The 27,772-nt window shown below is 45.3% G+C and overlaps 1 protein-coding gene and 1 long non-coding RNA gene across 3 annotated transcripts in view; one reads left to right on the forward strand and one right to left on the reverse strand.

Annotated features, from left to right (window-relative positions):
• The window catches only part of LOC150054397 (uncharacterized), an 85,134-nt gene extending 66,398 nt beyond the window's left edge, over nt 1-18,736 (forward strand). Inside the window, exon 3 of the long non-coding RNA XR_016537863.1 lies at nt 18,175-18,736. This is a non-coding gene — a long non-coding RNA (uncharacterized LOC150054397). The remainder of the gene's footprint in view (nt 1-18,174) is intronic.
• Nucleotides 1-27,772, reverse strand: part of Frmpd2 (FERM and PDZ domain containing 2) — an 82,221-nt gene that overhangs the window by 51,311 nt on the left and 3,138 nt on the right. The window contains exons 3-12 of one of the 2 annotated variants that reach the window (XM_090346753.1): nt 26,907-26,972; nt 26,028-26,219; nt 22,601-22,733; nt 20,844-20,931; nt 18,157-18,289; nt 15,953-16,024; nt 13,214-13,388; nt 12,036-12,183; nt 10,936-11,074; nt 2,509-2,664 (exon numbers count right to left, since the gene is read on the reverse strand). In XM_090346753.1, the coding sequence (XP_090202879.1) occupies nt 2,509-2,664; nt 10,936-11,074; nt 12,036-12,183; nt 13,214-13,388; nt 15,953-16,024; nt 18,157-18,289; nt 20,844-20,931; nt 22,601-22,733; nt 26,028-26,219; nt 26,907-26,972 (1,302 nt within the window). The remainder of the gene's footprint in view (nt 1-2,508; nt 2,665-10,935; nt 11,075-12,035; nt 12,184-13,213; nt 13,389-15,952; nt 16,025-18,156; nt 18,290-20,843; nt 20,932-22,600; nt 22,734-26,027; nt 26,220-26,906; nt 26,973-27,772) is intronic. The other variant, XM_090346754.1, reaches the window with a different exon arrangement.

The following is a 27,772-nucleotide window of genomic DNA, read 5'->3' on the forward strand; positions in this document are numbered from 1 at the left end:
GAGAAATTGATCTAATTAACACATCGCAGCCCGTTCTTGCGGGGGAGCATGGTTCCATGGCTGAACGTGTATGGTTAACAGTGAGTTAACCTTAAACAGGTTGTTGCGGGTTTGGTGGTACCCATGCTGGAGTGCTGCCAATCCTGCTTCTAATGGAAAGTAATGAATTGGAAGGATGGGCATCTAGGAATTGGGTCAGCCCCAGCAGACAGCCACCTGGGAATGGTTTCCACTTCTTTTCTTTTAGTAAGAAAAAAGAGTCAAGTAGAGCTATAATGAAATAATCCAGTGACTGTTTACAGAGTGGGCTCTGCAGTGGGCTGTGGGGCTCCAGGGCCCACCCCCCAGGCATTCACAGCCTACTGCAAGACATGAGAACCCAGACTGGGCCACCAGCTGGTCTCCACAGCACTGACAAAGTTAGAACTCACCACCTTAGACAGAGAGGTGAAATTCTGCCACTAACAAACTAGGCAGCTAACTCTTTAGCTGCAGCTAAAGATTCATATTAAAAAAACAATGCTAACCTCTGTGTTATTTACCATGTTGAAAGCAATTCATGTGTCAAACAATAGAGCATAGGAGAAAACAATGAAGTGTCAAACCAGGTTCTGCCTGTCATCCTGGCTACTCAGGAGGCTGAGATCTGAGGATCATGATTCAAAGCCAGCCCAGGCAGGAAAGTCTGTGATGCTCTTTTATCTCCACTTAACCAGCAAAAGGCAGAAGCGGAGCTGTGGGTCAAGTGGTAGAGCTCCATCCTTGAATGGAAAAGCTAAGAGATAGTAGTGCCCAGGACCTGTTCAAGCCTCCAGTACCAGCACTGGGAGAAGAAAGTGTATGTATCTGTATGTTTAATATTCATCAGTCCATTTTTAAATATATATGTATATGTATGAATGCATAGAACAAAGTGAGAAAGGTAAACCTACAAAATTATAGATGTGCTAATTCCACAGGGCTGAATGATGAGGATGCTCACATTCCTAAAAGACTAAAACTCAGCCAGGTGCTAGTGGCTCACACCTATAATCCCAGCTATTCAGGAGGCTGAGACCTGAGGATCGCAGTTCAAAGCCAGCCAGGGTACAAAAGTCCATGAGACTCTTTTTTTGCCAGTCCTGGGCTTGAGCTCAGGGCCTGAGCACTGTCCTTGGACTTTCTCAAGGCTAGAATTCTACTACTTGAGCCTCAGCACCACTTCCAGTTTTCTTTTCTATGTATGTGGTACCGAGGAATCAAACCTAGGTTTCATGCAAACTAGGCAAGCACTCTACCACTAAGCCAAACTTCTGGCCCCATAAAATTCTTATCTCCAATTAAATACCAAGAAATCCTGAACTGGAGATGTGGCTCAAGTGGTAGAGTGCTAACCTCGAGTTAAAATGTAAAGAAAAGAAAAAAGCTCAGGGATAACACCAAGCCCTGACTCAACAAAACCTTCATTCAAAGCCAGGCACCCATGGCTCACGCATATAAAGCTAGCTACTCAGAAAGCTGATATCTCAGGGTGATGGTTCAGAGCCAGTGAAAACAGAGAAGCCCCTGAGACTCTTATCTCAAACTAACCAGCAAAAAAGCCAGAAGTGGAGCTACAGCTCCAGTGGCAGAGCACCACCCTTGAGGACTAAAACCTAAGGCAGAGCACAGTTCAAGGCCCTGAGTTCAAGCCCCGTACCAGCACCAAAACAAAACAAACAAATCTGCTCATCAAATGTAAAGCTCCAGCTACATATCATGTCCCGGAAGATCTGGGGACCCTCGAGCATGTGCCATGCACCCCATCACCCACAAAGAAGACCAGCCACCGCTGCTCTGGTCTCACCTAGAGTGGCTGGGATGGTTGTTGCTCTTGCAGCGCGTTTATCTAGGGGTTCCTCTGCTCCTGGGCAGATGGCTGTCATCCAGAGTGGCAGAAACTTGTGGGGCAGGGAGTGCAGACTCCACGTTTCCATCCCCCACGAGACCTGCCCACAGTGGAAGGAGCTCGTAGGACAGCAATGGTATTTATCATCATGGGGTCCCACAAATGTGGGAAGGGAATGAGATGTCACTGCTTTGGCAGAATGGGTAGAGACTGGAAAAGCCCTTTCCCCATTATGTGGGAGCACACAGGCTGTGCTGGGCTGCATCCAGGGGTCTGCACACAAGAGACGTTCCAGTGGCTTTGCTCTGGCTCACTTCCGAGTGAACTTCAGCCGCCCTGTGTGTCACCTCTGACAAATATGGTCTACCCTAAAGTGCTGGGCCTCTAAGGCTGAAGAAACGGCCCTCCCTAGTCCCCTACATACAACCCATCTTTGGGGGTAGCATTTCCAATGCCGCCTGTTCCTTCAGGCATCCCCCTGATCCTCAGGTTAATAGGCGCCCTGTTCATTGCCGTTTGGGCCCTTGTTGGTGCCTCCCCTGCACCTCTGAGCCCCTCTGATTCCCAGAGTCAGGTCAGAGAGGATCACTGATGGCATTCCTGGAATCCCAGCCCCACTCAGAAGAGCCAGAAGGCCTCACCCGCAAGAACTCCAGCTCAGCATCCTCCCTCCACAGCTCAGCACTGAGCCGGTGCATCTTGGAGAGTTCAGCCTGGACCTGAAGAGCAGTCATTCTGTCCAGCAGACTGGCCGGGATGTAATCTTCAACTCGGAAATATGCCTTACTCTCCACCTGCTGGAAACAGGACAGTGGCAGGGAGTGTAACCTAAGAACTTCATAGGACTGCAAACAGAACAGAATGTGTCTACTCCCATTGGCCTTGGGAAAAAGATGCTCCTTCAATGTGCCCCATAACGAGTAGGGTCAAATACAAGGACATGAGTAAAAAAGGAGCAAGCCACCCTCCATTTTTTTAGGCCCTACTGAGACTCTTTTGATCCTCCATGCAACTCTGTAAGAGAAGCAATATCATTGCCTTTGCCAAGATAAAGAGGAAAGTCATTCCGTAAGAGGCAACCTAAAAAAAATGCTTTTGCAGCAAATGAACTAGAATTCTTTCAGCTTTTTGCATGTGTTCCCTTTGATCTGAGCTGTTCTCTCCAGGAAAGAGAAAATCCACTGGCAAGTATCTTTCATGAAAGAAAAATTCAAATAATCAATGCCTACTTCTTATCATCTAAAAAAACAGAAAACTCAGGGGACCCCTCTCCTGCCAGTTCCTGTTCCATTTCAGTGATAAAATGATAACATTTTTGGAACTCTTGTAGAGACAAAGACTGAACTAGTAGTCCCCAGGCCATATCTCCTACCTGGAACTATCTTAACTGTGCATATCTTTCTCACTATCTGTCCCTAGTTCTCTTTGTTTCAGCTGAAGCCAATGTCTGTACCCCTAAAGATGGCTGACAATGTACTCAAGTGCTTGCTGCCTTCCCATGGCAGCCATGTAAGATGTCTCCTTTCTCTGGCTTTTGCCTTTTGTGTCTTTCTATTTCATATATGGGGCTGAGTGGACTTCTGCACTTTGATCCTTAGGAACAAAAGAACCATTTCAGTTCTACAGGGTCAGGGTTACATTGATTGTAAGAGACAGAAATAAGATGTTTCACCCAAAACTCCCACACAATCCATAATGCCAATACACTTCCCCATAGCCACAGAAAAACATTGGCTCTAAAATTTTATTTTTATTCACTTGGCACTTCTGCTGTCATGTGTTCCCAGTTCCTAGTCCCCTGTGATATTGGAGGCATTGTATGTGACAAAAGTTATGCATGTGAAGATAGTGAGATCCCAGGATTCAGATTTCACCAGCTCTGCTCTGTAAGAGGCTGATCCTGGAAATCAGCATCACCTATTATCTGGTGCTGGCTCCCTGATTAGACTGGAGCAAAGAGAAATACACTAAAAGTTACGGAGATCTGGTCTCTAGTCATGGTAAAGAATGAAGAGTCTGTCAGGCACCAGTGTCTCACACCCATAATCCTAGCTACTCAGCAGGCTGAGAACTGAGGATTGCAGTTCAAAGACAGCCAAGGCAGGAAAATCTGTGAGATTCTTATCTCCAGTTAACCACCAAAAAGCCCAAAGTGGAGCTGTGGGAGAGCACTAGCCTTTGAGTAAAAGAACTCAGGGACAGTAGCCAGGCCCTGAATTCAAGCCCCAGGACTGGCACAGGAACAAAACCCAACAAACCTTAAAAGGCTAGCATGAAAAGAAAAAGACTGCAAAAATGCTCCAGGATATATAGCTCTAATAACGAGACATTCTTCTAGGGAGACACTGAAGTAGTGGCGACTGCCAGGGGCGTTGGAGAAGGTGGTGAGTAGATAGTACACAAAGGGTTTTTAGGCAATGAAACTACATTGAAACTATACTCCAATGAACTGCAATACTATATACCAGCTACTGTATAACTACAATGAAACTATAATAGTAGACACATAGCCTTATACCTTTGTCAAAATTCATAACATCTATACATGTTAATAGATGCCAGCATTAACTATGGACTCCGGATGATGGTGTGTGGACATGCACTTAGGGTGTTTAGGAGGAAGGCTGTGTATGTGTAGGGCTGAGGTTATAATGGGAGATCTACTCAACTTTGCTATCATCTTGAAGCTGCTTTGTTAAGGCCCGTTTGTGAAAGCCTTGCTCATCAGCCCTTAGGCTGTACTCAGAGGTGATAGAATCTTGAGGACATGTTGCCTAGAAGAAGGAAGTTAGGTCATTGGGGTGTGGCCTTGAAGGGGATAGTGAAACCACAACTCCTTGCTATCTTTCCCTTTCTGCTTTTCAGTCTCTGTGAGGTAAGCAGCTTCACTCCACCAGTGCTTCCACCATGACAACCTTGTCCTGTCACAGGACTAAAGCAATGAGATCAAGAAACCCTGTTCTGAAACCTCTAAACTCATAAACTAAAATCTGCCCTCCTTATCAGTTGACTACCCACAGGTATTTTGTCATAGTGATTGGAAAGCTGACTAACACATATTCTAAAAACTAGCGTCTATTAAAACTTTGTAGGGAAACAACAACAACAAAAGTATTTATAATCTTTCACCCAGAATCTCTTGTTGGGAAGATATTTAAAAGAAGCAGTCACCATGGATTATCAGGAGGACACAGACCATGAAATGAAAAAAAGGACACAAATCGAGTATGGCAGTGTTTACAACTACAGAGGGGGGGAAAGCCCTGAATGTGATAGAAGTTGGAAGAGAATGTGCCCTGAGGAATGTTGTTCTGCTATGATGATGTGATTACGGAGATTTATTTTGGTACTAAATTGTCTTTGTCTCCCTTTTTAAAATGCAAATGTAATCATGTTACTTCCCTGCTTAAAATTCCACAGGGGCTCCCAATCTTTCACAACAGTGATTTTCAAGTCTTTTTTTCATTCTCCCCCAGCACCAGAACCACTTATCCCATAAAATTTAAGCCTGGACAGGGCACAGGAAGTCCCAGATATGATGACCACTTGGGCTCAGGTCACAGGGAAATACTTAGCCTCCTTGGGTGAGCCAGCCTCTTTCCTCTGTCCACAGGAGGAGTTCTCCCCTTTGAGGCCTTCCTGATATGGCTGGGATCTTAAATGTCCCCCAGAGACCATGTGTTCAAGGCTTGGTCACTAGCCTGTTAAAAGTAGAGCCATGTGGGAGGAGGTTAGGTTATTGGGGGCATGCTCTTAAAGATAATTGGAAGTCTAGAATCCTTTTCCTTCCTCTTCCCTTACCCCTCCCCCTCCCCATCCCCCTCCTCCTCCTCTTCCTCTGTTTGCAGTACTGGGGTTTGAACTCAGAGAGAGGGCAGAGGCAGAATGACAGGAAGAAAAATATTCCTTCTTCAAATCATGACTGATTGCATCTTCTCTGTAGGTCTTTAGTCCTCCTTTGTCCATAGAGTCTGCTGGAAGCTATGGACACTAGTAGATTCTGAACATCACCTTCTTCTTCTCCTCCTCCTCCTCCGCCTCCTCTTTCCTCCTCCCCCTCTCTCTCTGTTTTCCCGTGCCACACAGCAAATACCTCCTCCAGTATGCATTCCTGCCATGTTGCCTTATCCCACCACAGTCCCAAAGTGACAGTGCCAGGCAACTATAGATTTACACCACTGAAGAAATGAACCAAATAAATCCTTCGTCCTTGAAGTAGATTTTCATAGGTATTTTGTCCCAGCAATGGAAAGCTAACCTACATCCATACTGCCATTTGAGGTACCCACTGCAGTGCCTGGCACATAGAGAAGTGATCAAGTAGACTTTGGGTTCTGACTGACACTCATATGTCAATGTAGACTTCATCTATTGTCACATATGTAGCAAAATATCCCCAGCAGTTCCCAGAGGAGGCTATGACTGGGGTGGGGGTAGGGTGCAGGAAGTACACAGGAAATCTCTGCATCTTCTATCTATTCCTGCTCTAAAACTGCTCTTTAAAATGGAGCTTATGACCAGATGCCTATAGCTCATGCCTGTAATCCTTGCTGCTCAGAAGGCTAAGGTCTGAGGATTTTTATCTCCAATAAACCAGCAAAATACTAAAAGTGGAGGTGTGGCTCAATTGGTAGAGGACTAGTCTCAAAGAAAAAAGCTCAGAGACAGTGCCCAGACCCTTAAGTCAAGCCCCAATTACACACACACACACACACACACACACACACACACACACACACACACACACACACACGGGGCTTATTTAAAATATTTGTTAAATACCTTTTAGAGTCTTTGATCCAGCATTTCATTGCTAGAAATATATACAAGCAATCAGGAGAAATGAACCCTAACTGGGCTCTCAAGAGATCACTCAACCTCAGAGTCACAATTTTCTCAGCTACCAATACATTTATACCAACTTTTCAGTTATGTTAGGATTTAATAGTGCCCATTGATTGAACAGGCCCATTGATGGATGCATAAACGGGTGGATTTGTGTAGCCTGTGGCCATCATACCCAAGAAAGAGAAAAGGTCTGCCTTTGAGGCATATGCATCCCCCCCATATAGGGGGACAGTAGCGAGCATCTCAAGAATGCTCTGGATACCAACGTGGGAGCAGCGTTAGGACTGGCAGGATTTGGGGGAAGGAGCCAAATAAAGGAGAAGATTAGAGGAAAGCACGCTGGGCACGAGTAGCTCAACTTGTAATTATAGCTACTCAGGAGACTGAGATCTGAGGGTGGTGATTCAGTCAGCCCAGGCAGAAAGTCATAAGACTCTTATCTGCAAAATGCCAGAAGTGGCACTTTGGCTCATGTGATAAAGCTCTAGCCTTGAGCAGAAAAGCTCAGGGACAGTATCCAGGCTTTGAGTTTAAGCCCCAAGACTAGCAAAAAATAAAAATTCAGAGGAAAGCAGAAATAGGTGAGGTCAGTCAGAAATTGGACAAACAAGTCCCCAGGGCAGGACACTGTAAATGTTTGTTTTATATTCAATGTAACTTGGCTATAACAGGGTGTTCAGTCATGTCAAACATTCTGAGTATGCTTGTTAGAAGAAAAATTATGTTTTAGGGAAAGTTTAACATTTTGATTAGTAGGATGAATAAAGTAGATTGCCCTATTGCCCTATCTAAGAATGTGGTTGAATAACTTAATGAATTGGCTGTCGTAACAAAATACCATATACATATCTATATATTATATATGGTTTTTTCTTTTATTGTGGGGCTTGAACTCTGGGTCTGGGTGTTGTCCCTGAGCTATTCAGCTCAAGACTAGGACTCTACCACTTGAGCCATATCACCGCTTCCAGTTTCCTGGTGATAAGAGTCTCACAGAATTTCATACCCAGCCTGGCTTTGAACTGTGATCCTCAGATCTCAGCCTCCTGAGTAGCTAGGATGACAGGTGAGAGCCACGGGCACCCAGCTAAGTTTGTATTTAAAAAAAAATCACAAGTGTTTCTTACAGTTGCGGAAGCGGAGAAGCGCAAGCTCCAGGCAGCATCCCTGGTGTCCAGGGAGGGCTGTTGAGTACCAGGTTCCCAAGAGGGCTCCTTGCTGCCGAGTCTTCATGAGAGAGAGAGAGAAGGGTCTTCCTTCCTCCAGCCCCAATTTATACATCTCTAACCCTTTCCTAAGGCCAAATCCTGCATGACTTCATTACTCCCTTATACCTTTTAATAGGACTGCCATGAGACTAAGATTCCACCTGCACTGGGGAGGAAATACAATCCAACCAGAGCCAGGGGCTCCAAGAAATCTAGTAAAACAGAAAACCGCTCAACCATTTATTAAATAAGAAGGAATCCTCTCTTTCTGGCTATCTTTAAGCTAGAACACAGGTCTTCTGACTTTGGACTCCAGTTAAAAACATACCATCTGTTCTCCTGAGTCTCCAACTTGTTTACTGCAGACTGATTTTTTTAACCTCCATAAACAGGGGCCAGTTCCTAATACTAAATCTCTATATGATGGATTGTGTATAAGTATGTGTGTATTGGATGTGTATGAATGTAAGTACACAGGTGGGTAGGTAGGTAAGTAGGTAGGTAGGCAAGATGATAGACAGATGGATGGATGGATGGATAGATAGATGATAGATAGATAGATAGATAGATAGATAGATAGATAGATAGATGAACAGACAGGGAGCTGATATAGCATGGCAGTGATCCCAGCCCCAGGGCTGAGGACTGGAACAAACTCCAGGGTAGGCAGTGACAAGGTCAAAAGTTTGTCAAAGGAGCAAAAAAAAAGGGGGGGGGGCCAGGAAAGATGTTACACACCTATAATCTCAGCACATGGGAGGAAGAGGTAGGGAGGGTAAGGGTAAGTTCAAAGACAGTCTGGGTTATATTGTCATAACCTACCAAAAAAAGAAAGGGAGGAAGAAAGGAAGGGAGGGAGGGAGGGAGGGAGGGAGGGAAGGAGAAAAAAAGAAAGAAAGAAAGGATGGAAGAGAAGAAAGAAAGAAAGAAAGGATGGAAGAGAAGAAAGAAAGAAAGAAAGAAAGAAAGAAAGAAAGAAAGAAAGAAAGAAAGAGAGAGAGAGAGAGAGAGAAAAGAAGGGAAAGGAAAGGAGAAAGGGAAGGGAAGAGAAAAGGGATGGGAAAAAGGAAGGGAAGGGTTTGAGGGAACAGATTAGAGAGTAAGGGAACCAGGCCAGCTCTGGAAGATTTCCCTCTGAGACAGGGTGGTATGAGAGGCAGAAATCAAAGTCAGCCCACAGTAGGCCCAGAGAAGTAGGGATGGGAATGAGAATGGTGCTTCTGGTCCCTGCCAGCAAGTTCCCGGCTTGCCTGCCAATGGCTTACCCTAGGCCCACCCAAGAGAGGAGCCACGCCTCCATTCATTATCCACTTAGAGGATGGAATTGGGGAGCCTCTGAAGACAAACTTCACAGAGGAAAAAGCTCAGACACAGGAAGCCCAAGGCTTCTCCACATCACTGGCAGCAAAAGTAATAGGCACTAGACATGTGTGTCAGCTTTCCACTGCCATGACACAATATCCGAGAAAATCAACTTGAGAGAAAAAAAAAGCAAAGTATTTCTTTTGGCTATTTCAGAGGTTTCATCCACAGTCAGCTGGATCCATTGCTTTGGGCCTGAGGGGAGACAAAATATCATGGCAAACAGGGGCAGAGAGATAGAAAGTAACCCCATTTTTAATTCCAACTTAGGTAAACAGGTGTCTCAGCATTACTCCTTCCTAGTTTGAGTCATCTGGTCATTGGACCATCACAGGCAAGTTCAATTAAAGATGCTTACTATGATTATAGTGCTGTGGCAGGGGCTGGCTGACGGACAACATTTCAGCCATGTTTGAGAGGAAGTGCATCCCCCCAGAGCTAGCTCTACCTTGGAGTCACACGCGTGGGCTCAAATTGTGACCTTGGACATTTACTGGCCACTTTGAACAGATTATTCTTCTAGAGAATATATCAGTTTTGTAATGAAGCTATGAGCATTAGGGAAGATTAACACAATAGCAAATTCGTGTGAATGACAGGAACAAATCCTTGCTTTCTCTCTCTCTTTCTTCCTTCTTTCACTTCTTCCTTCCTTTTGTTTTTGATTGGTTGTAGGGCTTGAACACTGGGCCTGGGCTCTGTTCCTGAGCTCTTTTTGCTCAAGGCTAGCCCTCTACCACTTTGAGCCACAACACCACTTCCAGTTTTGTGATGGTTAATTGGAAATAAGAGTCGCATGGACTTTCCTGCTTAGACTGTCTTTGAACCTTGATCCTCAGATCTCAACCTCCTGAATAGCTAGGATTATAGGTGTGAGCCACCAGAACCTGGCCAGAATTATTTCTTAATGAAATCTGGTTCTTGATGGTGATGATGGGAACTCAATAAATATGAAATTATTGCTTTGGGGCATGCTATGATTTGGGTGGGAGATGTGAGTACAAGGGCCCACTGTGATTAAAGGTCTAGTCTTCAGAGTAAGGCTATGGAAAGGTGATGAGACCTTTGGGGAGGAAGGATACATTGGGAGAGTATGAGGTCATTGGGGGCATGGTCTTAGAAGGCATTCTGATTTCCTATGTAAGCTCTTCCACAGAGGATCCTAACATGATGTGCCACTACCCATTACCCTCACCAGAGGCCAGATCAATTGGGCAGCCCAGCCTTGGACTTTGAAGTTCCAAAACAGTAAGCTAAGTAAGTCTTTTCTCTCCATAAGTTCACTGTCTCTGTATTCCATCCTAATAACAAATCTGAATAAGACAAGAAATATTGATTAGGCTAGAACTATAGTGCAATATATAAATTTAATTTGTTCATCTATCCACCACCCCTCCCCAGAACCTAAGAAAGAACAGCCAATGAATGCTTATTGGTGGATGGATGGATGGATGGATGGATGGATGGATGGATGGATGGACAGATGGAAAGACTGTCACAAAGATGGATGGATGGATGGATGGATGGATGGATGGACAGACTTTACTACAATCTCAGTATATAACAACACTTCTCCGAGGCACAGTCTCCACATTCCTATAATCACTTCTCCTTTGACTTCACCCCAAGGCCCCAGGTGTCCACCCCTACCTCCTTAGGATAGTTGCCAAACTCAGCTTGCAAGGCCAGAGCCCCCAGCTGCAGTAGCATCTCATCACTGCAATGCAGCCTCTCTTCCAGGATGTCTTTCCGAAGCTGCAGGTAAAACTGATGCCTTGTCAAGCTGTGCCTGGTAAATGAACACAAGCAAGAAGGTGAGTGGAGAGCTGAGAGGCCAGGAGAACCTTAACCAGGTTGCCTGTCAGTCTAGGCAGGAAATGGAGGAAGGAGAAGAGACAGACATCACCCAACAGAACCCAGAGTACAAGGCCAGGAAGACCTGTGTACTCCCTCACCCTCACCATGCCGCTGAATTTGTGACAGACACTTCCTAAATTCCCACAGAGATGTTTACTGCTGCGGAATGAACATTTGACTACAGAGAAATCTGTAGTCAGGTGGTATGTCTGGTAAGCAAAAGAGCAAAGGCATGGTGAATCAACTCCAAATCCAATGCTTTCTCCTCTAACCTTCATCCTAGGGGCTGCTAGATTATGGGTGGAAGGAGAAGGGGGTGGGGGAAGGTTGGATGAAGGAAGAGTGAACTTTGACCTCCAGTGGTCTCTGTTTGAAATACAAGAGCCAAGTTCTTATTCTGGCCTGAACTTGTCTTAAAGAAAATCAAAAAATAAAATTAAATACATTAAAAATTAAAACCTGCATGGTATCCTTAATATGTGGCTATTAAATCCAAAGAGTACAAGAGCGAGGACTCAATAACTGCATACCCAAAGCTATGGACATGGTAATGGAAATATAAACATAACTATATAGACATAAAAACCTATGACTCCATAGACATAATGTTTTATTTCATAAATTAATATGTTTCTATGACATACAAACCCTTAGCCTAATTTTGACTAAGTTCTAAATACTAAGTCCCAGTGATTGTAAATAGAGATTCCCTCCTTGAACACTTGTTTGTTAAACTTGTCATTTAAAATATGATGTAAAAATCAACGTTAATAAATTCTTTAATAAAAAAAATAAATAAAAACCTGATTTTTTTCCCCACATGGATCCTATAGATCAGAAATGCATGAGGCCTAAATCCCCCACCCAGCCTAGGGACCCCTGTCAGCACTCACTGGAGCAGCCCACAATGGCCGACAAAGAACTTTATCCGCAGAAAGAGTGTGAAGGTGTGCAGGGAGGTCTTCAGCCACTGTTCCCTCCGGCCTTCAGGGGCAATTTTGCACAGTCTGGTTTCATTGTCCAGGAAAAAGAATTCTTTGCCTAAGGTGGAGGTAGAGAGCGCATGGAGGGGGAAGTAACATCTCTCCAGCTCCCAGCCCTGAGTCCTAACCCCAACGCTCAGATAAGCCGTCTTGGTGCAGGACAGGAGTGTCCCCTCATTTAACACCACTATTCAACTCTCAGCTTGTGGCGATAAAATAACAGGATTTCTAGGGGTTGATGGTTCGTCCCTGTAATCCCAGCTACTCAGAAGGGTGAGTTCAAGAGATCCGGGGTCAAAGCCAGACCATACAAGAAAGTTTGTGAGACTCCTATCTCTCATTAACCACCAAAAAGCCAGAAGCAGAACTGTGGTTCATGGGGTAAAGTATTGGCCTTGAGAAAAAAAAGCTAAAGAACAGCATCCAGACCCTGAACTCAAGCCCCAATGCCAGCACAAGAAATAAATAGAAAGATAAATAAATTTTTAAGAACAATAAAAGGCAAAGGCCTATGAGGTCTTCACCACGTAACAAGCTTTCTGCCCCAACTGCCTCATCCTGGACCTCTTCAGTCTAACTTCACTACCAGGCTGTGGATCACAGTAGTCTGGAAGATCATAGCTCCTCCCTCCTAACAACTGCACTCACGATTTCCTGAAAATCTGTGAACACTTGAAACATTTTTTTGCCACTCCTGGGGCTTGAACCCTGGGCCTGGGTGTTGTCCCTGAGCTTCTTTTGCCCAAAACTAGTGCTCTGCCACTTGCATCACAGCACCAATGGCTTTTCCTGTGGTTAATTGGAAATAAGAGTCTTGCAAACTTTTTCTGCCCCAGCTGGCTTCCAACCATGATCCTCAGATCTCAGTCTCCTGAGTAGCTAAGATTGTAGGCATAAGCCATTGGTACTAGGCCACTTGGCAGTTTTTACACAAGTACCTGAAGTCTTCACCACCATGATAACTGATGGTAAAGTAGGCAGAGAGAGATGTCCTTGTCTTGGGCAGCTTGCTTAGGAGAAATGGAGCTTGGATGCTCATAGATCTGGTTCCTAGAGGCCCCAAGAAGGTGTTCCCAGAAGTTACTCACCTTTCACATAAGCCAAACAGAAATAGGTAGTCTCTCTGAGATTGGCGAAGGCCATGACAGCATTGAAGACAGCTCCCACTGTGGACCTGATGTCGCATTTCACCTCCAGACACTGCCCACTCAGCAGGATCACACAGAGCTCCCTGAGAGCTAAATAGGATTTCCCTTTTTTGGTCTAAAAACAACAGTGAGGGTGTCACAGGAACTCTGAGACTTGGGCTAGTTATAGTCTCGAGTTATATATCATTATATTGTATAATAAAATCATTACAAATAGTACGTAGTATATAGAATATACGTGTGTGTGTTTATCTCAAGTCCTATGAAGAGCTGCAGAATTGCAGTTTGGGAATGGGGGCTGCACTAAGGTCAAGGTGGTCAGGGCAGGGCTGTGGTGGAAGGAGGTCCCGGCAATGGTCCAACGTGGCTGATGAGGAAGAAGGAAGACTCAATATATAGCTATAGCTCTGCTACCTGATTCCTCAGACCTGTTTCAGTCTCTCATTTTCATTGAATTTGTACCTGTACATACACATTCATTATATGTCTAATATATATACAATGTATATATTAGTTCATGCTTTATGTCCCATGTATGACAGACTTCCTTAGAAGAGGCTTAGAACTGAGAAGTCTTGCCCACAGGATCCGGTTTGCCTCAACTAAGCCCAGATACTGGGAGTACAATGTCAGGGTACCACAGGGTATGTTTCTTGATGGGAAGGATCGGGCTGAGATTCTAGGGGATTTTATTAGCAGCCTTCCACTAACCCAAACTGATGCAGAGAGGCAGGGCTCCATGGGGCTTTTCTGCATTGCTTTGAGCTGTTGACAGGCCAGCATGGGGACAGTGCACGAAGCCAGCAGTAGAAGAACACCGAGCCAAGCCTGCTTCCAGAGGCCTGAGCATGGCCTGAGAGCCATGGGTCAACATGGGCATGTGAACTGGCAGATAGGCACTTTAGCACTTAGCGTGTGATGGGTAGGAGAGCCATTCTCCCTGCCACCCAAATACTCACCATTGGCTAATAATCGCCTGTCCCCAGGCTGAACACTGAATAACAAAGAATATGGGCCTTAAAAGAAGCTCAGAAGGCACCAGCACAAAAGCCAGTGAGACAGAGCCTCCCTGCTCCCTGGCCAGGACTGCTTCCTTTCCTCTCTTCCTTCCTCCCTCCCACTCTGTCCCAGCTCACTGCTGCCTCCTCAGAGCTACTTCCTGTGTGAGAGCAGTCCTCTCCCTCCTCCTCACTGTGCCAGCTTCCATCCTCTTCCATCCACATGGGATTCTTTTTCTTGTATTTTTGATGGATTTTTTTTTGGCTGGGGTTCCTCTTAGTCTCTGGTTTTGGGGGTTGACTTTCTTTAGCATGAATCACTACCTGGAATTCTTTTACATGTATATATATATATATATATATATATATTTGTCTATCTTTCCTCCTCCTCTTTTGCATGGTAGGGGAGCATGTAAAGGCTCAAATATATGCATCCTAAACGTGAGCAAAGGCTACAGCTTACAGCAAAAAGGTTATGCAGGACTAGGAGTTTGACCTAGTTGTAGAGTGCATGCTAGGCACTCTAGACCCGGGTTCGATTCCTCAGTGCCACATACATAGAAAAAGCCAGAAATGGTGCTGTGGCTCAAGTGGTAGAGCTCTATCCTTGAGAAAGCCCAAGGATAGTGCTCAGGCCCTGAGCCTCAGGACTGGCAGCAAAAAAAAAAGTTATGCAATGCCAGCCTGGCATACCATAAGATTTGGCACTGATGGGCCCCCTGGGAAAGAGGGAAGGCACACGCACACACACACACACGGACAGCCAGGCGCAGGAGATACACACACGAACATATGAAGCCACACACACACGGACAGCCAGGCGCAGGAGATACAGACATGAACATATGAAGCCACACACACCTGAACAGAGATCTGTGTATCCATGCTATGTTTAGCTTATTCCTACAATAAATTCTTCCTCTATAATTACCTTCTGCTTGCTGAGTCTTTTGCCAAAACTATTGGCAAAAATGGGTTGGTTCTTGAATTCTTGCTTGTTAAACACATCATTTGAAATATGATATAAAAATCAATGTTAATAAATTCTTTAATTAAAAAATGGGTTGGACTAGCTAAGAGCTGGTGGCTTACGTCTATAATCCTAGCTATTCAAGAAGCCAAGATCTGAGGATTGAAGTTCAAAGCTAGCCCAGGCAAGAAAGTCCATGAGATGCTTATCTCCATTTAACTACCAAAAGGCTGGAAGTAGAGCCATGTAGTGTTAGCCTTGAGCAAAAATGCTTAGGGGCAGTTCCCAGGCCATGAGTTCAAAGCATAGATCTGGCACAAAAAAATAAGAAATGAAATAAACGAAAGTGTTGGACTGACCCTGGCAGCAGTGCTGGGCCACAGACTCCAAACGTCCACAGCATAGAGTGAAGCCTAAAGCCATGCCCAACACATGGGAGATGCTTCACAGGCATCGAAACTAATGAGAAGAAGGCTGGAGTGACTGCTGGTAGACAGACCAGCAAGAAGGAACCAGAAGCTAGCTGTAGAGGGTTTCTCTGGAGGGGGTAAAGGAATGGAGCAGGATTAGAAGTGGTCGCTGCTCTGGTCACAGTTTAAGGAGACTGTGTCTAAGGCCACGGGGATATTTCTGCGTAGAACATCGTTAGATGCCAGCCTTGCCTGCCTAGACAACTCCCTCCCTCACTACCCAGCCCAGCCCCGTGATTACCACAATGGTTCCAGGCAGATGTAGAGTCACTGGGGCCTCTCTCGCCATCAGGACAAACTCTGGCCTACAACACTGGAAAAACATATTCAGATTACTTATAGTGGAGAAACAGGAGGAGCTCATCTCCCTAGCCTCCCCCAGTTCTTTGTTCAACAAACTCCAAAGGAAACAGGTTTCAGAGGAAGATGGAACTAATTTGGGGGAAATCCCTCAGTTCTGCTGGCCATCTCCAAGGCACTGTGAGTAGATGAAGGAGATGTGACACTTCTTGGCCCTTAAGTAAGCACAGGGACGTCTTTGTTAAGAGTTCACACATTTTCATGATCTTTTGGATGTATAAAAACTGTAAAATATATTCTAGCCAGGAGCTGGGTAGCTCACTCCTGTAATCTGAGCTACCTGGGAAGCTGAGGTCTGATAGTGGCAGTTCAAAGCCAACTCAAGCAAAAAAAGTCTGTGAAACTCTTATCTCTAAGAAATCACCAGAAAGCCCGAAGTAGAGCTGTGGCTCAAGTGGTAGAGTGCCAGGCATGTGTTACAAAGCACCCAGACCCTGAGTTCAAGCTCTCTCTTTCTCTCTCTCTCTCTCTCTCTCTCTCTCTCTCTCTCTCTCTCTCTCTCTCTCTCTCTCTCTCACACACACACACACACACACACACACACACACACACACACACACACACTATGTTCAATGAAAAGAACTTTTACAATAAAACACTTGAGGTTTAGATTAGGGAAAAGTTTTTCCAGCTCTGGCAATGGAATCAAGAGTGTTCACCATCAACTCTCATCCTTGGGGTTTTATAGAACTCCTCCTGTGTATAACTGGCGACCTTAGTCCTCATATTACTTAGAGCCAGCCATCATTTCCTGGCTGCCTGTCCTCAACCCATTTTACAGGTGAGAAAACAGAGCCTCCAAGAGGCCTAAAAGCTCACAGCCAGCAGGTAGCATGGTTTAGGAGTGACGTGTAATGTGCCCCCAAGGCCACCCAGCGTGACTCTGCTCTCAGATGACACTGGAGGTGGTCTGTGTCCTGAAAGAATCCTCAGGAGACTCATCCTTGGTGGTGATTGAGAACGAAAGCTTATAAGGTAGAAGAAGCTGAGCTTCCTGAAGGGGCTGTGAGCTTCCTGAGGATGGGGCTGCCCCTTCACAGCCTTTAGGGTCTCATTCTTGAAGGCCACAGAGTGGCCTTTGAGGAGAGCAAGGGGCTTGGTATGGGCGAGGCAAGTGGAATGAAGCAGGGTCACACAAAAGGAGGGGCACCCAGAGGCCATTGAGGGCTCAGCTCTAATTCGTTGCTAGTCAGTTAATTCCCTGTGACACAGTCCATCTGGGTTCAATGACCCCAAAGGGTCTCTGTGGTGAGATACAAGGCCAGGGTGACAACTATTACATGAATGGCAGCTCCCAGGGCACTGCCTCCCCCCACCCCCCAGTGGCACTGGCCCCCTCAGGGCCACTGTGGCTTGTGTGCTGTAAGAGAGCACACAGCCAATGGCAGTGTTTTGAGTTGTGAAGCAAGATTGCATTGTTCTAAAAACCAAAGTGAGCTGGGAACTAGTGACTCATGCTTATAATCCGAGCTACTCAGGGAGGCTGAGATCCAAGGATCAGTTTGAAGCCAGCCTGGACAGAAAAATCTGTGAGACTTTTATTTCCAAATAACCAGCAAAAAGCCAGAAGTGGAGGTGTGGCTCAAGGGATAGAGCATCATCCTTAAGTAAAAAAATAAAAGCCAAATGAGGGCTCAAGGTACTGAATGCAAGCCCCAGTGTTGGTACAAAAATGAATGAATGAATGAATGAATGAATGAATTAATTAATTAATTAATTAATTAAACAAACAAAATCCCCCACCAAAATGGCCATGACTGGCTTCAGGGCTGTTTACTCTGCCCTGGACCCAACCCATCAGACAACACAAGCTTGACCAGCTGACCTTCATTGTGACCTCTCTATGGGGGATCCTAGCTTCCAGAAGGCCCCTGGAAAGTGCATCAGACCTGGCTGTCTGAGCCCATGCCACTCCAGCTTCTGTCCTTCACACCATTGGCTGGACACTTCCTGACAGGTGGGCCTTGGCCTCTTCAACCTTCTCCATAACAGTCCACTGCAGACCTGACCCACTGAGGCTCTGTGTCACCATCCCCTGCCAATCCCCTCTGGAGAAGACTAGCTTTCAGCCATCTTTTTGCTCACCTTTCCTTTCTTTTGCAGGAAACTTCTTGGAGGAGTTGTTGGTCGTGACCTTTCTGCTTCTGCCAAGGGCACAGACCTGGAATTGAGCGGCTGGTCCCCTTGAATATCATGAGGAATTGCGTCTGCAACACTGCTGCCAGGGATGGAAGCATCATGAAGCTCTGACGCTGGACATCTGGCAGGTGCACCCGTATCTTCATCCCCCACCCTGTGGGGACTTCCCACAGCCCGCTGTTTAGATGGAGAAACTGACAATGCTTGCCCAAGTCAAGTTGGCAAAGCCATGGAGCTGAGTGGGTCTGAGGCACAAGGCCATGGTTCACGGTATCTCTTCACCCTAAGACATCTCCCTCTGTGCTGGGGTTACATGATCTCAGGTGTCTATATTTACAATGTTGACCATAAGGATCAGGCATGCACCACATAACGGCAGCACATAATAGACGTACTGGCGGTGAGATGATATTATGACTTGGAGTAGCAGGTGCCTAGAAGCTAGTGAGGTGGATTGCCTTGCTACAGGGTAACACAACACACGGTGTGCTTACAGTGACACTGGGTAAGGAACCTACCCTGCCAGTCTCAGACAGCTTAGCAGTATCATCAGCATGGTTGATAATGATAACAAACAATACTCTCTCACCTAAGCATTTGCTACTGTGTACTTATGAGATTACTTCAGTGTATACTCCTTGAGCAAACACCTTGAGATTATTTTGTGAAATAAAAAAGGGGGAGGATTCTAACCAGGACAATGGATAGATCCTGATCCTGCCCAGGACACCAAGGACTCACACCTGAAATCCTAGCCACACAAGAGGCTGAGATTGGATGATGATGGTTCAAAGCCAGCTCGGGCAGGAAAATCTGTGAGACTCTTCTCATCAATTTCAAGTGGTAAAGTATTAGTCTTTTTTTGTTTTAACTTTTCTGTTTTTGTGCCAGTCCTGGGGAGTTCTGTGCACTGTTTTGTTTTCTCGTTTTTCTGTTTTCTCAAAGCTAGCACTCTACCACTTTGAGCCACAGCTCCACTTGCAGCTTTTTGATGATTAATTGGAGATAAGTATCTCATGGACTTTCCTACTTGAGCTGGCTTCCACCTGTAATCCTCAGATCTCAACCTCCTGAATGGCTAGGATTACAGGAGTAAGCCACTAGTACCTGGCTTGGAGTTCTAATCATGAGCTCAAAAGCTAAGGGATAGCTCTGGGGACCAGTAAACACACCACATGTATGTGCGTACACGCACACACACACACACACACACACACACACACACACACACACACACACTGTTCTATAAACATTTACCCCATGTTTTTTCCCCACCATCCTTATAACTCTATTTCATTTGTCTTTATTGTGTTCTCTACAGCCACTTTGGTATTGTTTTATCATCTTGGCTGTAGGAGTATTGGGCTATTATAGTATACACACACACACACACACACACACACATGAGCACATTTGCATGAATGTACAGGCATGCACACACACACACACACACACACACACACACACAAGACCTTAGGTATGTAGCAGGGTACACAGTTTTGTATAAGGATATGTTATGATGTTCACACAACAATGATATCATCTAACAACACATTAAGAAATTTCTGACTATGTATGATTTATGGTATCAAAGAGAAGCTATTCCCATTGGTTAAAAAATAGCTTTTAATGGCAAGAAAAAACACAAGGTAAATGTTATGACCATTGGCCAAACCAATCTGTGGATATAACAAGTGTGACCAAAGCTGATGTCTGCACTATGGGAAGATAAGCTTGCATCACAGTCCTCACAAAAGCATCAAAGAAATACATACTCCAAACCCAAATCCCCACAGTTCCAGCTCCGGGAAGATACAAGACCAGGGATGCAGTTGAAGTACCAATGTTAGTCTAATAAAAAGGGGGGATGGCTTTTCAATGTGATTTTACAACCTCCTCCTATAGAAAGGTGGAATCATTTCCCAGGCCTTTGAATCTTGGCTGGACCTAGGGTTTGATTTGGCCAATAAAATGAGGCAGAAGTCATGGAAAGCCAGTGCTAGAATTCCACCCGCCACACTTGTGAACAATCACAGCCCAATCTCTTGGAAAAGAGCAGCCCAAAACATTCAGGAGCCCAGAGTGTTCAGAATGTCTGGGCTGAACACAGCCTGGATGCCCAAGCTAAATGAGGTGCAAGCTAAATGAGGTGCTGCTTTGACTGCTGGGCTTTGGGCTATGTGACAGTGAGTGATTACAACAGCTTGAGGCATGCTGTTGTTCCGTCCCTGAGCCTAACTGTAGTTCCCAGAGGAGACTGTACCTAATGACTGTCACCCTTCAACACAGGGCTTCTTCATTTCCCAGCAGAACAGCTTTGAAGAAGCAAGAGGCTTCTTTCTCATCAATAATCACTTTCTTTTTGCCAGTCCTGGGGCTTGTACTCAGGGCCTGAGCACTGTCCTTGGGCTTTCTCAAGGCTAGAGCTCTACCATTTGAGCTACAGCACCACTTCTGGCGTTTTTCTACGTATGTGGTACCAAGGAATTGAAACCGGGTCTTGTGCATGCTAGGCAAGCACTCTGCCACTAGGCCAAACTCCTGGCCCAATAATCACTTTAAAAAAAAAGAAAAAAGCAGAAAATGAGCCATCTCCCACCAAGTTCCTAGCACCTGCCAACCTCAAAACTCACCTGTTAACAAAGAAGCTGCAGCGACTCTGTGCTGGGTTGCTCCAGCGGGGATCCAGGGAGCTCTGGGTTTCTGTGCTTCTCTCTGAAACTAATCAAACCCACACGAGAAGGTATGGATGGAGATGGAGGCCTGGTGTCCTGATACAGCCCTGAGTATAGCTAACATCAGAACTCACCAGCTGCATGACCACAGTGAAATGACTGAGCTTCTCTGAATTTGAATTCTTATATGAAAAATGTCACAGGTAGGAGGTGGGAGCACTGGAGAGGGGGGTAAGAAGCTAGGTACCAGTGGCTCACACCTGTAATCCTAGCTTCTCAGGAGGCTGCAATCAGAGGATCACAGTTTGAAGCCAGCCCAGGCAGGAAAAACCATGAGGATATTATTTCCAATAAACTATTCAGAAAAAGCTGGAAGTGGTGCTGTGGTTCAGTAGTAGAGTGCTAGCCTTGAGCAAAAGAAACTCAGGGATAGAGCCCAGGCACTGAGTTTAAGCCTCAGGACTGGGGAAAAAAAGCCTAATGACAAAGAATAGAAGAATATCATAACATCTTGTTTTAAGAACAAAATAAAAGGGTAACTTTAATAAGAAATAAATACATAAAAACATAAAGCCAAGTGAAGTGGTGTATGCCTGTAATCCCAGCACTCAGGAGCTGGAGACAGGAGAATGAAAAGTTAGAGGCCAGCTTGGGTTATATAAAGAGACCCCATCTAGGGGCCAGGAGTTTGGCCTAGTGGTTAAAGTGCTTGCCTAGCATGCATGAAGACCCGGGTTCGATTCCTTGGTACCACATACATAGAAAAAAGCCGGAAGTGGTGCTGAGGCTCAAGTGGTAGAGCTCTAGCCTTGAGAAAATCCAAGGACAGTGCTCAGGCCCTGAGCTCAAGCCCAGAACTGGCAAAAAAAAAAAAAAAAAGAAACCCCATCTATAAATAAATGAGCGAATAAATAAGGAAAAAATTAGCAAATAAATCAGCAAGCTCAGTCTTAGTTGAAAAAGCAATTCCTTAGAAGTTATACTTTTTCTGTAAGTCTGTATAGAAGGTAAATTTTTTCTGGGTGCTGGTGGCCACAACTGTAATCTTAGGTACCCTGGGAAGCTGAGGCCTGAGGATTGATGTTCAGAGCTAGTGATCAAATGCTTAAAACTTTTTATCTCCTTGGAAACTCTTATTTCCAAGCAGAAATCCAGAAGTGGAGGTGCGACTCAAGTGATAGAGCGCAAGGCTTAAGGAGGAAAAAAAGGCAAGAGCATGAGGTCCTATATTCAAGCCTTACTACCAGCATAGATACATAGATGATAGACAGACAGACAGATAGACAGACCAATAGGTATAGATGTTGGTTCAAAAGGTTTGTTTCTTATTCTGTTGGGATATTTTTGTTGTTGTTAGTGTTGTTGTTGTTTCTTTTTTGGTACTGGAGATTGAACCCAGGACATTGCACTTACTAGGCAAGCTCTTTGCTACTGAGCTGCCTCTCAGCATCTCAGCCCTTGTTGCTTATTCTGATTTGTTGTCATCACCTTGTATGGTTAGATTTTAATTGAAAAAAAAAAACAATTAACGTTTGCCGCAATTTTCTCTGTTCAGTGGTTAAAACTTTCCTGGGAACTAGGAGGGGATTTAGACTCGGCCCCTTTGCTGCAGGGCTTCCTGGGAGAAGTGCGCTTGTGTGGGCTTCCTCTGCCATCACGGCAGAACGGCTGGCACACTCTGGGCCCCAGTGGCCCATGCAGGGAGCCTCACCCACCTCTGCGAGGATGTGGATCATCCAGGACCTGGATGGCAGGGCTCTGGCTGTTCATCTGCTGCAGCCTCTTCCTGAGCAGATAGCTTCTGCTCTGTGGCTCACAGACGCTTCCTTCCACAACTCTCCTCTCCACCTGAAGATCAAGGCCATGCCAGGTCAGCAGAGGGAGGCATTTATGCAGACACCTACCAACTACTTGTCAGGCCAAATCAATGTGGTATTGGCTACCCTATCTAGAGTGAACCCAGTGTCACCTTGGCCAATGGCTAGAAGATGCTCTGGATCCAGCCACACGCCCCCTAGCGGCAAGTAGCTCCCTCCAGTCCTATGTCTAGCACATGAGGGCCATTCTAGTGCAATTCTGCCCTGGCTAGAGCCTGTCAGCACCTCTGTGCAGCAGGACCAAGCTTTGTGTCCTTCCCACCACAACCCTGGGGTCACCTTTCCTATCACTGCATGCACATCTCTCCCTGTTGTAACGTTACCTTAAATTGCCTGTCTGTGTCCCCTGACTTGTTTGCCTGCACACCCACCACCATCCTGTGCCATCTGTACAATCTATCCAGCATGGCAGCTACCCTCGTGTGGAACTCGGGGAATGTGGAAATCTATTTTGTGGATTTCTGATGGAAATGTTAAGGGTCAAAACAGGACTCATAGACACTGTCCAGAGCAATGACATCCCACCAGATAAGTATACCCTTTGACCTGGGAGTTTGGCTTAGTGGTAGAGTGCTTGCCTAGCATGCACAAATACACGGGTTCGATTCCTTGGTACCACAGACATAAAAAATGAAAGGCCAGAAGTGATGCTGTCACTCAAGTGGTAGAGCGAGCTCTAGCCTTGAGAAAGCCCAAGGACAGTGGTCAGGCCCTGATTTGAAGCCCCACCCCTGGCAAAATAAATAAATGCATACATAAATCTTTGTCTCACATTGAATCTTCAGGCTCAGTGATAAGAGCCATATTTCACATGCTAAGACAGAGGGGGGAGACATACAATGAATATAGGTTTCAGCTTTCTTTTATTTCTCTTTCTTTCCTTCTTCCTGCCTTTCTTTCTTCCTTCCTTTCTTTCTTTCTTTCTTTCTTTTTTCTTTCTTTCTTTCTTTCTTTTTTGTGCGGATCCTAGAGCTTGAACTCAGGGCCTAAAATGTCCTTGAGATTTTTTTTTTTATCAAGGCTAATGCTCTACTACTTGTCAGCTCTACTTCCAGCTGCTCAATTGGAGATAAAAGTCTTGTGAACTTTCCTGCCCAGGCTCGCTTTGAACCACAATCCTTAGATCTCATCTCCTGAGAAGCTAGGATTAAATCCACCAGTGCCCAGCTAGGAGGGTCATTTTCTGACGGACTGTTTGCAGTGCCTATTCACCTCATCTGTCCCTTAATTTCCATCCAAATGGTGCCTGCATTAATCTTGGCCTGGGCTCACCAACATGTTCCTAAACAGATTCAGCCGCCTGGCAGGTGTCTGGGTCTGCCTCCCTCCAAATCATCTCAAATAAAAGCCTCCTTGAATGCGTTGAATACCATAGGCCCTTTGTTTGCCTGCCTTTCTCTAGACATGCCTTGGCATGGTTTGGGAGGGGTAAAGACAGTGCCAGGCATCAACCTCTAGCTACCACTCCTGCTCCAGAGCTCCCAAGGCTGTCTCCAGAAGAGACCATTTCCTTCTTCCACTTGTCCCCAATCTATCTCCTCTCTCACTACCATCTCCCAGACTCAGGAATCTCAGCCACAGGAATGGAGGAAACCCAACCTTTGTCAAATATTGACCATGTACCCAGACCCTGCAATGCACTGGGCAGGCAAAGGACAGAAAGTAGCTTAGTGAGACAAAGCAGAGGGCAGGAGGTGGCCAGAGACCCTGAGAATAAAATGTCAAGCAAAGCCTGGAACCTAGGAGAGAAGAACTGAATTCAGGATCATAACTGTATCTGTTCTATACGAACACACATTTACAAAGATCTGATAGTCTGAGCCATGCTAGAAATCTGGCTCTAGGGGCCAGGAGTTCGGCCTAGTGGTAGAGTGCTTGCCTAGCATAGATGAAGACTCAGACTCAATTCCTCCATGCCACATACATAGAAAAAAGCCAGAGGTGGTGCCGTGGCTCAAGTGGTAGAGCTCTAGCTTTGAGGAAAGTCCAAGAACAGTGCTCAGGCCCTGAGTTCAAGCCCCAGGACTGGCAAAAAAAAAGTTAAAAAAAAAAGCAATCCAGCTCTACCTATGGAAACTCAGCATCACCCAATAGAGCTTGAATGATGAGATTACTCTAGATCCGTCCTATCCAACAAGGTAATCACCAGCTCTCTGGGAACTGAGCAGTTGAAATGTAACCATTGTAACTCTGGAATTGAATGTGTGTGCTTGTGTTGCTGGAGATGAAACTCAGTGCCTTGTATGTGTTCAATCACTCTACCACTGAGCTACATTGCAGCCCCCAAATTATTCTGTTGTGTTCTACTCTACTCTACTCTATTCTATTCTATTTCCTTTGTATTGTATTTTATTGTGGGGATAATGTATAGAGGGGTTACAATTACATTCGTCAGTTAGTGGGTGCATTACTTCTCAAACCTTGACATCCCTTCTCATGCTATTCTATTCTATTTCTTTTTTGTTGTATTTTAGTGTCGGTATAATATATAGAGGGGTTACAGTTACATTCGCCAGGTAATGGATGCATTACGTCTCGAACCTTGATATCCCTTCTCATGCTATTCTATTCTATTTCTTTTCTACCACACTGGAGCTTGAACACATGACTTCACTCTCTTGCTTGGCTTTTTCTTTTTCTTTTAAAATTGTTATTATAAATGTTATTACAGACGGATTACAGTTCCATAAGTCAGATAAGGAGTACATTTCTTTTTGGACAATATCTCTTCTCTCCCAGTTTTTCCTTTCCATATCCATAATTAGAAAGAACAGTTCACTTTCAACATAATGTCTAGTGAGTACCATTATTGCATTTGTTTAACTTTTGTCTTTCCCAGACAGATAAATGAGCAAACAAAACAAAACAAAAACAAAGAAAAAAAACTCTCTTGTTTTTCATTTCCTAGAATTCATTTCAATATTCATTTTATCTGATCAGAGAGGCATAGACACTACACCTTTGTGTTTCTCCCCTGAGACTATTACTTCGCTTTCTCTTTCAAGGCTAGTACTCTATCACTTGAGTACAACTCTACTCCTGGCTTTTTAATTAGACATGAGAGTCTTATGGACTTTTTTTCTATCTGCGCTAGCTTTGAACGTTGGTCCTCAGATCTCAGCCTCCTGAGTCGCCAAGATGACAGGCATGTGCCACTGGTGCCTGGCTTCTTATGCTATTTTAATTAGTTATTGAGCCAATGTCAGTTTCAATCGCCACACACGGCAAGTGGCTGCCAGGTTGCTCCGTCTAGCTCTGTACTGACCTCAGAGATGGAGCCTAGCACCGAGCCCACCAGCTGTCTGATGTGCAGGCTGGCTGGGGCGGGGTGCACAGCCACTTCTTCCTGGTGGGCCCGACAGACTTCCAGAATGGACAGTAGTGGCCTCCGCCTGTGCGGCTGATCTTCACACATGCCCAGCAGGAGAGTGTGCACCGGCTCGCTGAGCGGCAGGGGCTGCAGGACACAGGTTGGTGAGAAGGGCAGGCACCATTTACGCATGCGCTATGAGGTCAGCACTGTGGCTGGAGCACCCTAGAGATGTCACCTCCAGAATATAAGCCTAGTCCTTCTGGAAGGTTCTGTACATACAATCGACCACAGAGGTAACACAATGCAGAGACTGACCTACACACACACACACACACACACACACACACACACACACAGAGAGCAGAGAGAGCAGAGAGAGAGAGAGAGAGAGAGAGAGAGAGAGAGAGAGAGAGAGAGAGAGAGAGAGAGAGAGAGAGAGAGAGAGAGAGAGAGAAACAGTGCCTTTGTACCTGGAAGCTCCTCTAGCTTGATACTTTCCTGTGCAGAGACAGCATGTAGACTATCTCACTTGCCAGTCCCAACTGAGTCTGCCTGCAGTGCCAGATTGAGCCTGATGCTGGAGCTATGCCAGCACTTACAGAAAGGACCTGTCAAATTGATTGCCAAAGCTTGCCTATGCCCTAGGAAGGAAGCATGGTGACACCCATACTTAATAAATGTGGTCCTTCTAGAAAAAAACCACCAAACCAATCCATGGCTGTGCCTGAGCAGCTGGGAGTCCTTGTTCTTGCAAGTACAAGAACCTGAGTTCAAATCCCAGTTTGAGGCAAAGCCATAGCCTAGCAGAGCTTGGAGCATTCATGTACAGACCTGATTTGGAGGGACATGGAACCCCGCTGACCAGTAGAGAGTCATTCCCAAAGAATAGACATGCACCTGCCCAAGGGAAAAGCACACAATTATGTGTTAGCCATTACCAGCATGCCAGTGTCCCTGGAGCAAAGTCAGTTTCACTGAGAGTCATCTGTTTAGTCACACACCACCTGCATTCCTCACCTTGTGCTGCCTCTTACACTACATGTGAGAAAGCCAGAAATTTGCATTCTAGCAAAAACCAGGACATGCAGATTAGGATACACACCTACCAACATTCATGTGTGTGTATATACATATACATATACATATTCATATACATATACATATATATATGGAGTTTCTTAGGAACGTCTAAAAAACTAAAGAAGTGTCTGTCGGGAGGTTGGTGGCTCATGCTTGTAATCCTAGCTACTCAGGAGGTTGAGTTCTAAAGATCAGGGTTTGAGGCCAGCCTGGGAAGGTAAGTCCATGAGACTCTTATCTCCAATTAACTCACCATCAGCCAGGAGTGTAAAGGTGTGATTCAAGTGGTAGAGCACTAGTCTTGAGCAACAAAACCAGGGAGAAGCCCTGAGTTAAAGCCCCAGTATCAACACAAAAATCAATCTTTTGCTTAACTGATGAATAGAATGGGTGAGGCTAATTCCATTCTTTTCCGCTTTTTCCAACCTTGAATATTGATTTGATATATAGAGTAACAGCAGCAAGAAGAAATGTCAGATCAAAATACCAACAAATAAAGAAGAGTAGAGGGCCAGGAGTGTGGCCCAGTGGTAGAATGCTTGCCTAGCTAGTATACAAAGCCCTGGGTTTGATTCCTCAGTACCACATACCCAGAAAAAGCCATAAGTGGTGCTGTG

The sequence above is a fragment of the Megascapheus bottae genome, chromosome 15 (genome assembly GCF_031878675.1).
Source record: "Megascapheus bottae isolate mThoBot1 chromosome 15, mThoBot2.hap1, whole genome shotgun sequence".
In the NCBI taxonomy this organism is placed as follows: domain Eukaryota; kingdom Metazoa; phylum Chordata; class Mammalia; order Rodentia; family Geomyidae; genus Megascapheus; species Megascapheus bottae.